The sequence below is a fragment of the Mobula hypostoma genome, chromosome 10, assembly GCF_963921235.1.
Source record: "Mobula hypostoma chromosome 10, sMobHyp1.1, whole genome shotgun sequence".
Classification (NCBI taxonomy): Eukaryota; Metazoa; Chordata; class Chondrichthyes; order Myliobatiformes; family Myliobatidae; genus Mobula; species Mobula hypostoma.
The window spans coordinates 61,522,225-61,536,915 of NC_086106.1; the positions used below are offsets into that span (position 1 = coordinate 61,522,225).

The window sequence follows — 14,691 nt, forward strand, 5'->3', positions numbered from 1 at the left end:
ACAGTACCTTGTAAATGTATTCAGCCCTCAATCCTTTGTTCACACAATTGAGTATCAACCAGAGATGTTGATCAATTTAATGCAGAATTTATATTTGTGAATTACATGCTCCTTTTTTCACAGTAAAATCCAAAAATCAGGGAAAATAGTAAAGCATGAAAATTAAAAATTCGGAAACTGAAACATCAGCAGTAATCATTCCTCTTTGCTCAGTACTTAGTTATAGACAGTAGACTTTTTGCACAAGTCTGTATTAGCTTTGCACAACTGATAGGAGCAAAATTTCCCTGTCCCTCCTTGCAAAACTGCTCTAGCTGTGCCAGGTTAGTAATTGGGGGGGGGGGGAGAGACAGGTGGAAGTGGGTGGTGGATAGCAATCTTGAAGTCTTGTCAGAGATGTTCGATTGGGTTAAAATTAGGCCTTTGGCTGGGCCACTCAAGTACATCAATTTTCTTGATTTGAAGCCACTCCATGGTAACTCTGGCAATGTGCTTTGGGTCATTGTCCTGCTGAAAGATGAACTTCCTCCCCAGTTTAAGAATTTTGGCAGAGATTTGCAGGTTTTTATCCAGGATTTCTGTATTTAGCAGCATTCATCTTCCTATCAATCCTGACCAGATTTCCAGTCCCTGATGCTGAAAAGCATTCCTATAGCATGATGCTACTCCGCCATACTTTACTGTAGGAATGGTGTTACCTGGCTGATGTGCAATATTAGATTCGCACAACACATACCGCTTAGTGCTGAGACCAGTAAGTTGCACTTTGCTCTCGTCTGAGCACAAGACCTCCTTCCACATCTTTATAGTACCTTCTAAGTGAAACTTTGTAAAGTCTATACAGGCAAGGATAAGCTTTTTTTTTTAAAAAGAAGCCAGGTCTCCTTCCTTGCCACTCTGCCTTAAGTACCCTTTTTGTGCAAGGCCTTAGAGATTGTACAGCCATGAACTTCATCTTCAGTTACAGCCACTAACTTCTGCAGCTCACTCAGTCTGGCATCAAAGTAGCCTCTCTTACTAGTGTATTCTTCTCCGGTGATTAAGTTCAGAGGGGTAGCCTGACCTGGACAGTGTGGTTGTGGCTTCATATTTTTCCCACCTTTCCACGATGGAGTGCACTGAGCTCTGAGGTATTCTCAGTGCCTTTGAGATGGTCCTGTACCCTTTCCCAGATTTGTGCTTCTCTATTATCATTTCCCAGACTTGTCTTGAATGCCCTTCTGTTTTTATTTTGCTTTTGGTCTGTTGAAAATCTACCATACTGTTGGACTTAACAGAGAGAGGGGGTATTTATTCTCATGAATTCATTGAAAACAGGTGATCCTCCAATTTTCTACATCAACAGATTGGGAGCGTTGGTTAGGTAACAAAGAATTGCATTTGTGGAAAGTTAGCATTGTAATTACAAAGGGGATGAATAGTTCTTCAGCCTCACAATTGTGGTTTTAAATTTTAAGTAAACTGTTGCCAGGTTTTGGAATTGTTCTTTTAATTTGGCATGATGCATAATGTTTTGTGTATTAGCTCAAAAATATTCTACTTCAATATATTTTAAACTAAGAAAATAAGACAGTAAAATGTGAAAATAGTTGTGGGCGCTGCATACCTTTTCAAAGCACTGTACATGCCATGGCAAAAAAGGCACCAGCATGTCCCTGTTGAACTTTACCAATTTTCTGAAACACACCACAGAAAACATCCTATCTGGATGCATCTTGGTTTGGTATGGCAACTGCTCTGCCCGAGACGGCAAGAAACTGCAGAGAGCTGTGGACACAGCATCACATCTACTTTTTCATGACCTTACACTTTGTCTGCCTGCACTATCTCTGTAACTATAGCACTGTATTCTGCATTGTTATTGTTTTCCCATGAACTACCTTAAACGGTGCTGGGGATATAGCATGGAATCAGGCTTTTTGCAGGGGAAGAATACATTCTTACTTTGGGACCACTGGTTCTTGACAGAGCAGCATGGTTAACAACATTGCAGCCAGCTTCTAATGCCCTATTAAAATTTTGCAAGTATGAATATGATCATCTAAAGTCAAAAGCACAGACCCAGTTTGCTAAATTTCTCTCATACATCAAACCAGGAATCAATCTGCAAGAGAGAACTGGCCTATGCATGATGTTCTACATGTGACCCCACCATGGTAAGATCACTATAATCTTGCACTGAAATCAATTCACTATAAAGATGAACATATCTTTTGCCTTGCTAATTGCTTCCTTTCCTTGAATGCTAACTTTCAGAAATTGAAGAATAAGAACTCAGCCTTTCAGCATCAACTAAAAAAAGAATACTACCTTTCTATTTTTTCTCTACCAGTGGGTGAACTTACAGTCTTTCACATTATGTTCTATGAACTTAATTATATCCTACAAGGCTTTTGCAGATTCCTCACAGTCTACACTGCCATCTAGCTCTGTGTAATAAACTTACATTTTTGTTACCATCCACAATTCCAGCTCTGAAGCAAAATAAGCACTGGACTGAAGTCCACTGGAATGGACCTCTGTCCATACTGAAACCCAGCAAAGAGTGCTTTAGGTTGAAAACTCCATGCAGGAATGTTTGGATTTTATATTTTGAATTAGGTGTGAAAAGGATAACTAATAGTAATAATAATACTAACACATCAATGATTCCGAGTGGGAAATTCTTTCGTTACAGCAGCAGCACTTAAAACTCGCTTAGCAGTGTGCAGACTTAACCAGTAATAAAGTATAGAATAATAGTATACACAATAATTTACTAATATGCAATAATAATGTACAAAATAATAAAACATAACTGACATTATAAAACAGTAGTTTTTACAGGCTCAATGTGTTTGATGTTTGATGAATTCTAAAGAGATGTATATAAAGTTGAGGACTTTACACTTTCACACATCTTATGATTCCATAAAACTTACTTTAGATTTCAATCAGATGCAATAGCATCAACTTTACCTTTACCAGAAAATGGTCTTAAAGGCTCTATTAGAGGTTCAGTGTACGCTGGTCTCTAAAACATCAAAATCAACTGGAGTAACGTTGCCCACAAGTAACTCCAATGCCTTTAAATGCAGTCAATTTTCCTTCAAAACTTCTCCTCAGGTAGGCTGTGCCCATTTTAAGGCATAGTAATTCAGCGAAGTCACAAAAAATATAATGCACACAGAAGAAATTATGTGCACTTTGATGTGACAAGCCTAAGTTGCATGTCATTTTATTTAATTATTTAGCGATATAGTGTGGGGTAGGTCTTCAAACGCCCGACAAAACTGATTAACCCTAGCCTAACCCCAGCAGAATTTTATAATGACCAATTAACTTACCCAGTATGTTTTTTGGACTGAGGGAGGAAACCAGATCACCTGGGGAAAATCCACAGATTCCACAGGGAGGAAGTACAGATTCCTAACAGATGGCACTGGAATTGAATTCCGAACTTGGAATACCCCTCCCATCCAAGCTGTAATAGCATCACATTGACTACTACACAATCATACCATGTGTACTCTACCATGGATTTTCAACAGGAAAATGTTCACCATTTAAATGAGAAATGTGTGGTACAAAATATTCCCTGTCAGAAATCTAAGCACAAGAAGGAAAAATAAAAACAAAAATAAACATAATGTAGAGAAGGGATAGTCTATCAACTAGAATGCATGTTATGCATGTTAACAAAGCATACTAGACAGCTCTGAATAAAGCCCAATAGAAACTTTACTATGACAACTTGTGGAAAAATGTTGTTCTTTTATAATCGTTAATAAAAACAGACCATAAACATTTAACAGAGAGTGGTGAACATGGTGCCAGAGTGGTGGTAGGGGCTGATACAATAGGGACATTTAAGCCTCTTGGGTAGAAATGGACAGTTATGGACCACGTTGGAGGGAATGGTTAGACTGATCATGGAGTAGATTTATACAGGTCAGCACAACATTGTAGGTTGAAGGGCCTGCACTGTGCTATACTGTTCTATGCTCTATTTATGCAACAAATTTAATACTTCAAATTATATATCTTTCATCATCAGAAAGGATGAATAGTAATTGTCTTGGTGACTTTGGTTGAGGAAGTTACATTTGTGAAAGAGTCGATCCACCCCAGCTTCAGACATGTATTTGCACATCTGCTCCAAAAAGGTTTTTCCAAACATTATTCCACCCTAATTCAGTCTTTTTTTTGTAATTCAAGTTTCTTGAATAGGATTTACATCCATCACTTATTTTTATAATTTTTTGGGAAACAAAGATTTTATAAATGTCCTGAAATTTTAAGATACCTTCATCTGATCTTTTCTGATCTGCTTAATGTGTTTCCTTTCTTCATGATGCCATTCTACAGGTCGCTGAACCTCACCATACTTTTGATCTGTATTATTCACATCTTGTTTTTCAACTTCGTCAGAAACACCTGTTGACTGTAATTATTCAGAAAAATGATAATCAGCAATAAAAAATACAAAACTACACAAATCATCAGTACTAGAGATTATAATCAAACCACATTGCTATTTCACTGAACTTACAACAAGATGTATCAATAATGCATTGTTCAATCTGCACATGCCTGAAAGTGGTCTCTGAGAAATTTAATGATAGGTCAAGAAAATCCACAATTTACTTTGTAATATCCTGTTCATCCGTATAAATCTGAGATAACAAAACACAGTTATCTCTGCAATCCTACAAGTAAACTCGGAATGTCAGTAGGGTATTATAAAGAATATCAAGGGAGTCATGTTTTGATAGTACATGCCAGAGAGAGAGCTTATCAGTCTACTGTACCAAGTACCTTTGTCAAACCTATGAAAGCTAAGTATAAGGGTTGCGTATGTTCACGGCATTTTTCCTGTAATTGGCGTGCTGTGACGATCACATCTGTAATACCTCCAGATGGACGGAAACCACACTGCAATTCAGGGAATACTTCTTCAGACAGTGGAAGGAGTTGGTTGGCAAGGATACTTGCAAGCACATTGCCTGTTGTTGACAGATGGGAGATGCCTCTATAATTGTTACAATCTGCCTCATCTCTTTTCTTGAATATGGTCACTATTGCTCCATCCCTGAGCTCTGCTCCTTTTCCCAGACCTTCAGGAACAGGGCATGCATGTGGTGCAGGAGTGCTGGTCCACCTTCCTTGATGAGCTGTGCTGGGATCTTGTCAAGACCAGTGGCTTTGTTGTTTTTCAGGCTCCCAATGGCATTATGGACTTTTCATACTGGGAGGTTTCCCTATGTCTTTTTCACAGATCTCTGAAGGAGCATTTGCTTACTAACCACTAGTTCAGCTGTGGTGTCATGGTTAAGTACTTTCAAGTGCTCTCTCCACTGATATCCTAGGACTTACAAACAACGAGGCTACTGCACAAAGTCGTGTCAGCCACAGCACTCAGCAATAGCGGCAATGAATCAAAACTTTTCGCTGTTAAAGCAGGAATCAAACAGGACTGCATCAATGCGCCTGCCCTATTTGCCATTTTTATTACTGCCATCCTTCACCTCACTGGCCAAGACCTGCCACAAAGAATCCCAGTCGGGTATACAATGGACAGCAAACATTTTAACCTCACTGCCTCCTCTTCAATTAAAAAAAACACAAGTCCAATATCAGTCACTACACTACCCAACCAGCCATTTATCCAGCCCTTAATAAAGGTTGATGATAATCATCTTTGAAAATGTAAACCACTTTCCAGACCTTGACAGCATTCTCTCTTCAAATGCAACCACTGGCTGAGTAGTGCTAGTGGAGCCTATGCAAAATTAAGGAAAAGAGTCTTTCTTTCAAGACCACAATCTACAAGCCCAAGCAGAACTTTTGGTTTATACAGCCATCATTTTTCACACATTATTGTATGGAGCTGAATCATGGACCGCCTACTGCAGGCACCTGAAAGCCCTGAAACAATGTGGAGGGAGAGGGCAAGACACTGTGGTATATCAAATTACTGGGTGATTGAGTAGTTTTTGGGGTGGAGGGTTCGTTGCCTTGCTGTTGCTTGTGCGTGGGAGGGGAGTTGAGGGGGAGCTTTGGGTTCTAACGTTTTAAATGTCACTCCTCTGTTTTCGTGGATGTCTACAAAGAAAAAGGATTTCAGAATGTACATTGTATACATTTCTCTGACATTAAATGTACCTATTGAACTGCGTGGGTCAGTTCTCAACATATAAAAACTTGGTTCCATGGTGGTCCGATGGTTAGGATTTGGTGCTTTCACTGGCACGACCCGGGTCCCATTCCTGATTAGGGAAGATTATTTTGGGCACCACGGTACCTTAGCAGTTGGCATGACACCATTACAGCTTGGGACATTGGAGTTTGGAATTCAACCCTAGTGTCCTCTGTAAGGAGTTTGTATGCTGTCCGAAGGGTTGTGTGGGTTTACCCCAGGTACTCCGATTTCCTCCACAGTCCTAAGACTTGACAACTAGGTAAAGTGGCCAATGTAAATTGTTCATGATTGGGTTAGAGTTAAATCAGGTCTTTCAAGGGTAGCTGGGTGGCATGGCTCAAAGAGCTGGAAGAGCCTCTTCCACACTATATCCCGAAATAAACAAACTTGGGTCGCAGATTTATGAAAAGCAAAACTTTCCAGAGAAGCCGATGATGAAAACACAAGAGATTACATATTTTGTAATAAAAAAATAAAAACAACTGAGTCTATGTGACCAATCAAATAACTGGTCAGGCAGCAACACTAGTGGAAAATGAGAATAAGGAGAAAAACAATCAACCAACACAGCTGCAGTTGGAAGTGGGGTCAGATGAGCAAGCCAGCTCAAAAAAATACATCAAGTACAAATGGACAATCTGAGGACTGCATGTGTAACAACAATGACCGAATTAAAGATTGTACAAACTGACAGCAGTTTGAAATCTTGTAAGTAGTTTAAACGATTTGTAATATAGGTGTTTCCCGCTTTTCGAACGTTCGCTTTACGAAACCTCACTGTTATGAAAGACCTACATTAGTTACCTGTTTTCGCTAACAGAAGGTGTTTTCATTGTTACGAAAAAAGGCAGCGCGCGAAAAAAAAAGCAGTACACGCCCCGAGCAGCCGCTCTCCCCCGGATTCGGAACTGCATTCTAGCCGGCATTGCTTAAACACGTGCCTGTCAGCATCTGTTAGCAAGATGAGTTCTAAGGTATCGGAAAAGCCTGAAAGAGCTCGTAAGGATACTTAGCGTAAAACTAGACATAATTAAGCGTTTCGATCCAGGTGAATGAAGGACCAAGTGAGTTTGGCTTGTGGAAGTTGATAAAGATGATGTTGAAGAGGTTTTGGCATCCCATGACCAAGAACTGATAGATGAAGAGCTGATGCAATTGGAAGAGGAAAGGATAACAATCGAAACTGAATGCAGTAGCGAACGGACCGAAAGTGAAGTCGTCCAGGAAGTGAACATGAAGCAACTGCGTGCGATTTTCGCTGCAATGATAAAGTACGACTTTAATTTTGAAAGGTACATCGGTTTAGGGCATATTTGCAGGATGGTTTGAGTCCTTACAAAGAACTGCATGATCTAAAAATGCGTGAGGCTAAGCAATCAAGCAAGCCTTCCACATCAGCCACAGCAGACAATGAACTTCGACCTTCGACATCGAGGCAGGCTGTCATAGGAGAAGATGACCTGCCAGCATGATGGAAACAGACGACACCCCAGTGTCCCACCACCCCAACCCCCGGGCCGCAAACAGATACTGATCCGCAAAGAATGCAGCGGTAGCCGGGAGGCACCCAACACATCTTGAAGAAAGAAAGCTGAAATAAACAAGCTAATTAATTAGGTGCCGCCCAGCACGTAAATGTCGGCCCAGATCACAGGCGACACAATTGGCAATCGCCTCTGATCTGGGCCGACACTTACGTGCAGGGCGGCACCTGACTAATTAGCTTGTTTATTTCGGCTTTTTTCTTAAAGATGTGCTGAGTGAGTCCCGGCTACCGCTGTACCACTGCATGCTTCGCGGATCAGTATTGGGTCGCTGCCCAGAGGGTGGGGGCCACTGCACCACCCTAACTTCCGACGACTCAGCCTAACATACCATCATCAGTGTGCACAATGTCTTCCTGATTCCCATAAGTGATAATACACTGTACATACATTATTTCTACTTTATATAGGCTGTGTATTTTTAGGCGTGATTTGGCAGCTTCATAGCTTAAAGGTTACTGGAGAGAGTGTTTTTGCCGTCGGCACTTGAGCCGTGTTTCTGCTGAGAGCTCCTTGCATGAGATTTTCGCTACGGAGAACAGTGCGGCAATGATCGTAGAAAAGTATTTCTACTTTATATAGGCTGTGTATTCATCATATCATTCCTCCTTTTACTATATGTTAGGTTTTATGTGTTATTTGGCATGATTTGGTAGGTTATTTTTGGGTCTGCGAACGCTCACAAATTTTTCCCACATAAATTAATGGTAATTGCTTCTTCGCTTTATGACATTCCGGCTTACGAACCGTTTCATAGGAACGCTCTACCTTCGGATGGCAGGGGAAACCTGTAGTGATTTGATTAGTGATTGTATGAGTAAAATATATAACATACAGTTAAATCTTTGATGTCATTGAGTTAAAGAATTATGCTCCATAGAAATAGGCCTTTTGGCCCATCATGCCCATGCTGACAAGTAAACATCCATTTCTATTAATCCTATCTTCCAGCACTTGTCCCATAACTTTTATGTTCAGACAACTTCAGAGTTTGTCCAGACACGTAATTGCTGCCAACAACACTGCTTCCACCATTCTCTCAGGTAGTGCATTCCACACACTCACCACTCTAGGGGGGGGAGAAAGAGTTCCCATCTGATCCCCTTCAAATCTCCTGCCGCTTATCCTATGTTCTTTAGTTTTATCTACAACTTATATGGGGAAAGTCTCCTGCAATCTACCCTATCTGTTCCGCATCATAATTTTAAATGCCTCAATTGTATCCCCTCTTAACCTCCTCTACTCCTGAAAGAACAGACCTAGACTCTACAGTCTCTTCTCATAATTTAAGTATTCTACCCCAAACAACATCCTGGTGAATCACCAGTGCACTCCCTTCAGTGGATGGGTTTGTGAAAGGAAAATCATGTCTGACGAATCTCATAGAATTTTTTGAGGATGTAACTAGTAGAGTGGATAGGGGAGAACCAGTGGATATGGTATATTTGGATTTTCAAAAGGCTTTTGACAAGGTCCCACACAGGAGATTAGTGTGCAAACTTAAAGCACATGGTATTGGGGGTATGGTATTGGTGTGGGTGGAGAATTGGTTGGCAGACAGGAAGCAAAGAGTGGGAATAAACGGGACCTTTTCAGAATGGCAGGCAGTGACTAGTGGGGTACCGCAAGAGTCAGTGCTGGGACCCCAGTTGTTTACAATATATATTAATGACTTAGACGAGGGAATTAAATGCAGCATCTCCAAGTTTGCGGATGACTCGAAGCTGGGCAGCAGTGTTAGCTGTGAGGAGGATGCTAAGAGGATGCAGGGTGACCTGGATAGGTTAGGTGAGTAGGTAAATTCATGGCAGATGAAATTTAATGTGGATAAATGTGAGGTTATCCACTTTGGTGGCTAGAACAGGAAAACAGATTGTTATCTGAATGGTGGCCGATTAGGAAAAGGGGAGGTGCAACGAGACCTGGGTGTCATTGTATACCAGTCATTGAAAGTGGGCATGCAGGTACAGCAGGCGGTCAAAAAGGTGAACAGTATGCTGGCATTCATAGCAAGAGGATTCGAGTACAGGAGCAGAGAGGTTCTACTGCAGTTGTACAAGGCTTTGGTGAGACCACACCTGGAGTATTGTGTGCAGTTTTGGTCCCCTAATCTGAGGAAAGACATTCTTGCCATAGAGGGAGTACAAAGAAGGTTCACCAAATTGATTCCTGGGATGGCAGGACTTTCATATGATGAAAGACTGGACCGACTAGGCGTATACTCGCTGGAATTTAGAAGATTGAGGGTGGATCTTATTGAAACGTATAAAATTCTAAAGGGATTGGAAAGGCTAGATGCAGGAGGATTGTTCCCGATGTTGGGGAAATCCAGAACAAGGGGTCACAGTTTAAGGATAAAGGGGAAACCTTTTAGGACCGAGATGAGGAAAAACTTCTTCACACAGACAGTGGTGAATCTGTGGAATTCTCTGCCACAGGAAACAGTTGAGGCCAGTTCACTGGCTATATTTAAGAGGGAGCTAAATATGGCCCTTGTGGCTAAAGAGATCGGGGGTATGGAGAGAAGGCAAGTACAGGGTTCTGAGTTGGATGATCAGCCATGATCATACTGAATGGCAGTGCAGGCTCGAAGGGCCGAATGGCTTACTCCTGCACCTATTTTCTATGTTTCTATTTCCTTCCAATAGTGAGGCGACTGGAACTGTATTCAATACAAGGTTTATAAAGTCAAAGCATAACCACCGTGACATGTATTCAATACTCTAAGTATTAAATTTAGACCAGCATCACAAAGGCCTTCTTAATCATGTTATCTACCTGCTTTGCCACCTTCCAGGATTTTGACTTGTATACGAAAGTTCCAATATTCCTCAGTACTTCCAAGGACCCTTCTTTTCATGCTGCATAACCGAGCCTGAGAGGCACTTCAAAAATACACCTTTTCATTTATCTGGATTAAATTCTACCTGCCACGTCTCAGTACATTTCACCAACATATTGCAAACACCCTGTAGCCTGATTACTCTCCATACCGACAACTCTTAACTTGGTGTCAATCTGCAAACTTATACATCATGGTTGCTTATATTCACATCCAACTCATTCACATCTATTACAAACAGCAAGGGTCTCATCACCAACTCCAATGGAGCATCAATTGTCCCAGGCAACCAATCACAAAAACAACCCTCTGCCATCAATCATTTACCTCATATTACCAAGTCAATTGCAGATCCAATTTACCCTGATGGGTCCTAATCTTTTTGACCACTTTCCCATGCAGGGCCTTATCAAAAGAAGTATTGAAGTCTAAACTATATCCACTGCATTACATCATCAGTACACTTTATATCTTTAAAACAGTTAGATTGGTCAGACAGGATCTATCATTGACAAAGTCATGCTAGCTATCTCTGATTAGTCCCCGACTCTGCGAATTATTAATCCCGCCCCTCAATTTCTTTTTCAATAACTTTCCAATAATGACACAAGACTCATAGGTCTGCAATTGCTAGGCGTTATTTTCCTGCTGTATTCTTGAAGATCAAGACCACGTTTGATGTCTTCTAATCATCTGCTACCTCTCTCTCATGCCAAGTAATGATTTAAAAGTCCCCCTGCAACTCTAATTTAACACCACTATGCATTAACCAACCTTACAACCAGGATATTAGTCCCCCTCCAGTTCAGGTGCAAATTTTCCTTTCAGTACAGGTCTCATCTTCCCTGACAGAGAAATGAATGATCCAAAAACCTTATGCCCTCCCTCCTACACCAACTCCTTCGGCATGTATTAAACTGTATAATCCTCCTAGTTCTGGCCTCACTAGCATGTGGCACGAGTGGCAATCCCAAGACCACATCCCTGGAGTTCCTGCCCTTTAACTTGCCACCCAACTCTCTGTACTGTCTATGCAGAACCTTGTCACTTGTCCTACCCATGTAATTGGTATCTACATGGACCATGACCTCTGGCTGTTCACCCTCCTACTTAAGAATGCCGAGGACTCTGACTTGAGAATCCAAGTCACAACCCTCCGATAGATGCTCCTCTGATGTTGGAACCTTCTCCCCTTTTAGATAACAGAGGAAGAAGAAAGACCTTAACTCCGAGTGGAGTCATCGGGACGCTGTCATGATGGTGTTTTTTTTTAGCAGGCTTTCTTATTTTTACGAAGCCGAGTTGCTAGCTCGACGCTCAACCCAGCACGGATGGAAAGCGTGCAAGGGAGCCAGCCAGATTCGAACTTGGGAGCTTTCGCTCCGAAGTCTGGCGCTGATGCCACTACGCCACCAGTCCGGCCATTCAGATAACAGTCTGCACTATTGTTCATTTTACCAAAATGAATTATCATACATTTCTCAACACTGTAATCCATCTGTCACTTTTTTGCCCGTTCTTCCAAATTGTCCAAGTCCTGTTGCAATCACATTGCTTCCTCAGCACCACCTTTCCCTCCACCCATCTTTGTGTCATTCACAAACTTTGCCACGAAGCCATCAATTCCATTATCTAAATCACTGACAAACAATGTGAAAAGTTGTGGTCACAATACTGACCCCTGAGGAACACTACTAGTCACTGGCAGCCAACCAGAAAAGGCCTCTTTTATTTCTACTTGCTGTCGCCTGCCTGCTATCCATGCCAGTATCTTCCATCTTGTTAAGCAGTCTCATGTGTGGCACCTTATCAAACACCTGGAAATCCAAGTAAATGAGATCTACTGTCTCTCCTTTGTCCGCCCCGCTTGTCACTTCCTCGAAGAACTCTAACAGATCTGTCAGACAAGATTTCTCTTTACAGAATCCATGCTGATTTTGACTATTTTATCATTAGTCTCCAAGTACCTTGAAACCTCATCCTTAATAATAGACTCCAACACTTTCCCAACCACTGAGGTTAGGCAAACTGGCTTATAATTCCCTTTTTCTTCTTTCCTCCCTTCTTAACAAATGGAGTGACATTTGCAATCTTCCAGTCCTCTGGGACGAGCCAGAATCAAGTGATTCTTGAAAGATCATGAACAATGCATCCATTATCTCTTCAGCAACCTCTCTCAGGACTCTGGGATGTAGTCCATCTGGTCTGGTCCAGCTGACTTATCCAGTTTGCCTAGCACGTTTTCTTTGTAAAAGCAATGATACTCACGGACCTCTGGCACACTGCTAGTGTCCTCCACAGTGAAGACAGATGCAAAGCACCCATTAGGCTTGTCTGCCATTTCTTTGTCCCCCATTACTACCTCACCAGCATTATTTTCCAGTGGTCCAATATCAACTCTCACCTCCTTTTTACTTTTTATATAACTCAAAAAACTTCTGGCATCCTGCTTTATATTATTGGCTAGTTTGGCCTCATATTTAATCTTTTCCCTTCTTATAGCTTTTTAGTTGCCTTTTGTTGGATTTTAAAAGCTTCCCAATCATCTAAATTCCCAGTTATTTTTGCTACCTTATATGCCCTTTCCTTGGCTTTTATGCAGTCCTTAACTTCCTTTGTCAGCCACAGTTGCCTACCTATGCCATTTGAGAACTCCTTCCTCTGATAATGAAATCCCATTTAGCATGGCAATAGTACATACAGAATGTAATCAAATGTTTCCTCCATGTGAACACAGAGCTTTTTCCTCCATATATTATGGCTGTTTTATTTAGTTTTCCAGCAATTTTGTAAATCCAGAAATTTAAACAAAAATCAGTAAAACTTTGATCCTCCCACATACTATCCTGATATATTAACAAGATTTTTCTTTTGCTGACATTGAAATTAAAAAGTGGAGATTTTAAACTCTCAATAATACATAGCCATTATTTGTCACTTGGTAAACATCAGCTCTCTAGTCATTTTGTGATAATACAGGATATGTTTTCAATGCATTCATAATAACCTATTTTTAATTCAAAGAATAGCTATTTCATAAATCAAAATTAAGTTGTTAATTATTTTTCTCAGATATCTAAATATTATAAAACTTCCCATTCTCTTTGGAAACAATAGTCAGTATCTGGAAAAAAAAATCTAAGTCACAAAGCATATTTTTGTAATTAGGCCTTTGTAAGTATACATACAAAACTGAAAGAAGCCCAGGCTATGCATTCCTGTAAGCAGCTGTATCTAGTCTTGAACACATCTAAAAGAGCTATATTCTTTTACAGGATAAAAAAACTGAATACATTTAATATTTGATACAATTAATAATCAATCTTGTAAACAATGGAATACTTTATTTTAAATCAATTTGTAGTTATAATGCACATTTTGTCAATTAGCATGATATTTATAATTGATCGATTACTGATCAGTGACTCGTTGCTAACTAATTAGGATTTGTAGAGTAGGGTACTACATTCAGTAGTTATCAAACATATCTAACAGAGTTGAATAAACTGATTCTTATCACCAATGGTGTAACTGAATGAAAGGTACTTTGAAACAAAGTACTTGGAGCAACCATCAGACCCAGCCAAGTAACTAATGACATGCAAGTATTTAGGCAACATAGGGTAGTTCTATCACTAATTTACTCATGTTGAAAATGATCAAAAAGAAAAAAAAAGACACCAGAATTGTCTACCAAAAAATGGTCTGACAAAAAAAATACACCATCTTACCCGACAGCTGAAGAGTGATCCTGGTGAATCTACCTTATCTGTTGATCTACTGAAATAAAAATAAGCTTAAATATAACATCACACGTTAAATATATTAATACAATACTCCCTTTAAATATAAGCTTATTTCTAAAAATAAGGTAGTTTTTTTTGAAAGTATATATATTTTTAAAGAGCATGTAATTCACTGAAAGCATTATTGCTGGTTCAATGTCAATGTTGGCTCATCCACAATTATGTCTGTTCTAACATGCTATAGAACTGAACTAAAAATAAGAATGCTGGAAACACTCAGCAGATCAAACAACATCTGTAGAATACAAATGCAGGCTAAGCTATCTCATCAAAATATTAACAGCCTTGGAACTTAAGATCTGTAAATGTATCCTTGAG

General features: G+C 40.2%; 1 protein-coding gene across 8 annotated transcripts in view; it reads right to left on the minus strand.

Moving 5' to 3' along the window:
* Positions 1-14,691, minus strand: part of LOC134352940 (leucine-rich repeat and calponin homology domain-containing protein 2-like) — a 239,700-nt gene that overhangs the window by 98,641 nt on the left and 126,368 nt on the right. For 7 of the 8 annotated variants that reach the window (XM_063060594.1, XM_063060591.1, XM_063060593.1 and 4 more), the window contains 2 exons: positions 14,299-14,347; positions 4,286-4,423 (listed from right to left, as the gene is read on the minus strand). In XM_063060594.1, coding sequence (XP_062916664.1) covers positions 4,286-4,423; positions 14,299-14,347 — 187 coding nt within the window. The remainder of the gene's footprint in view (positions 1-4,285; positions 4,424-14,298; positions 14,348-14,691) is intronic. The other variant, XM_063060590.1, reaches the window with a different exon arrangement.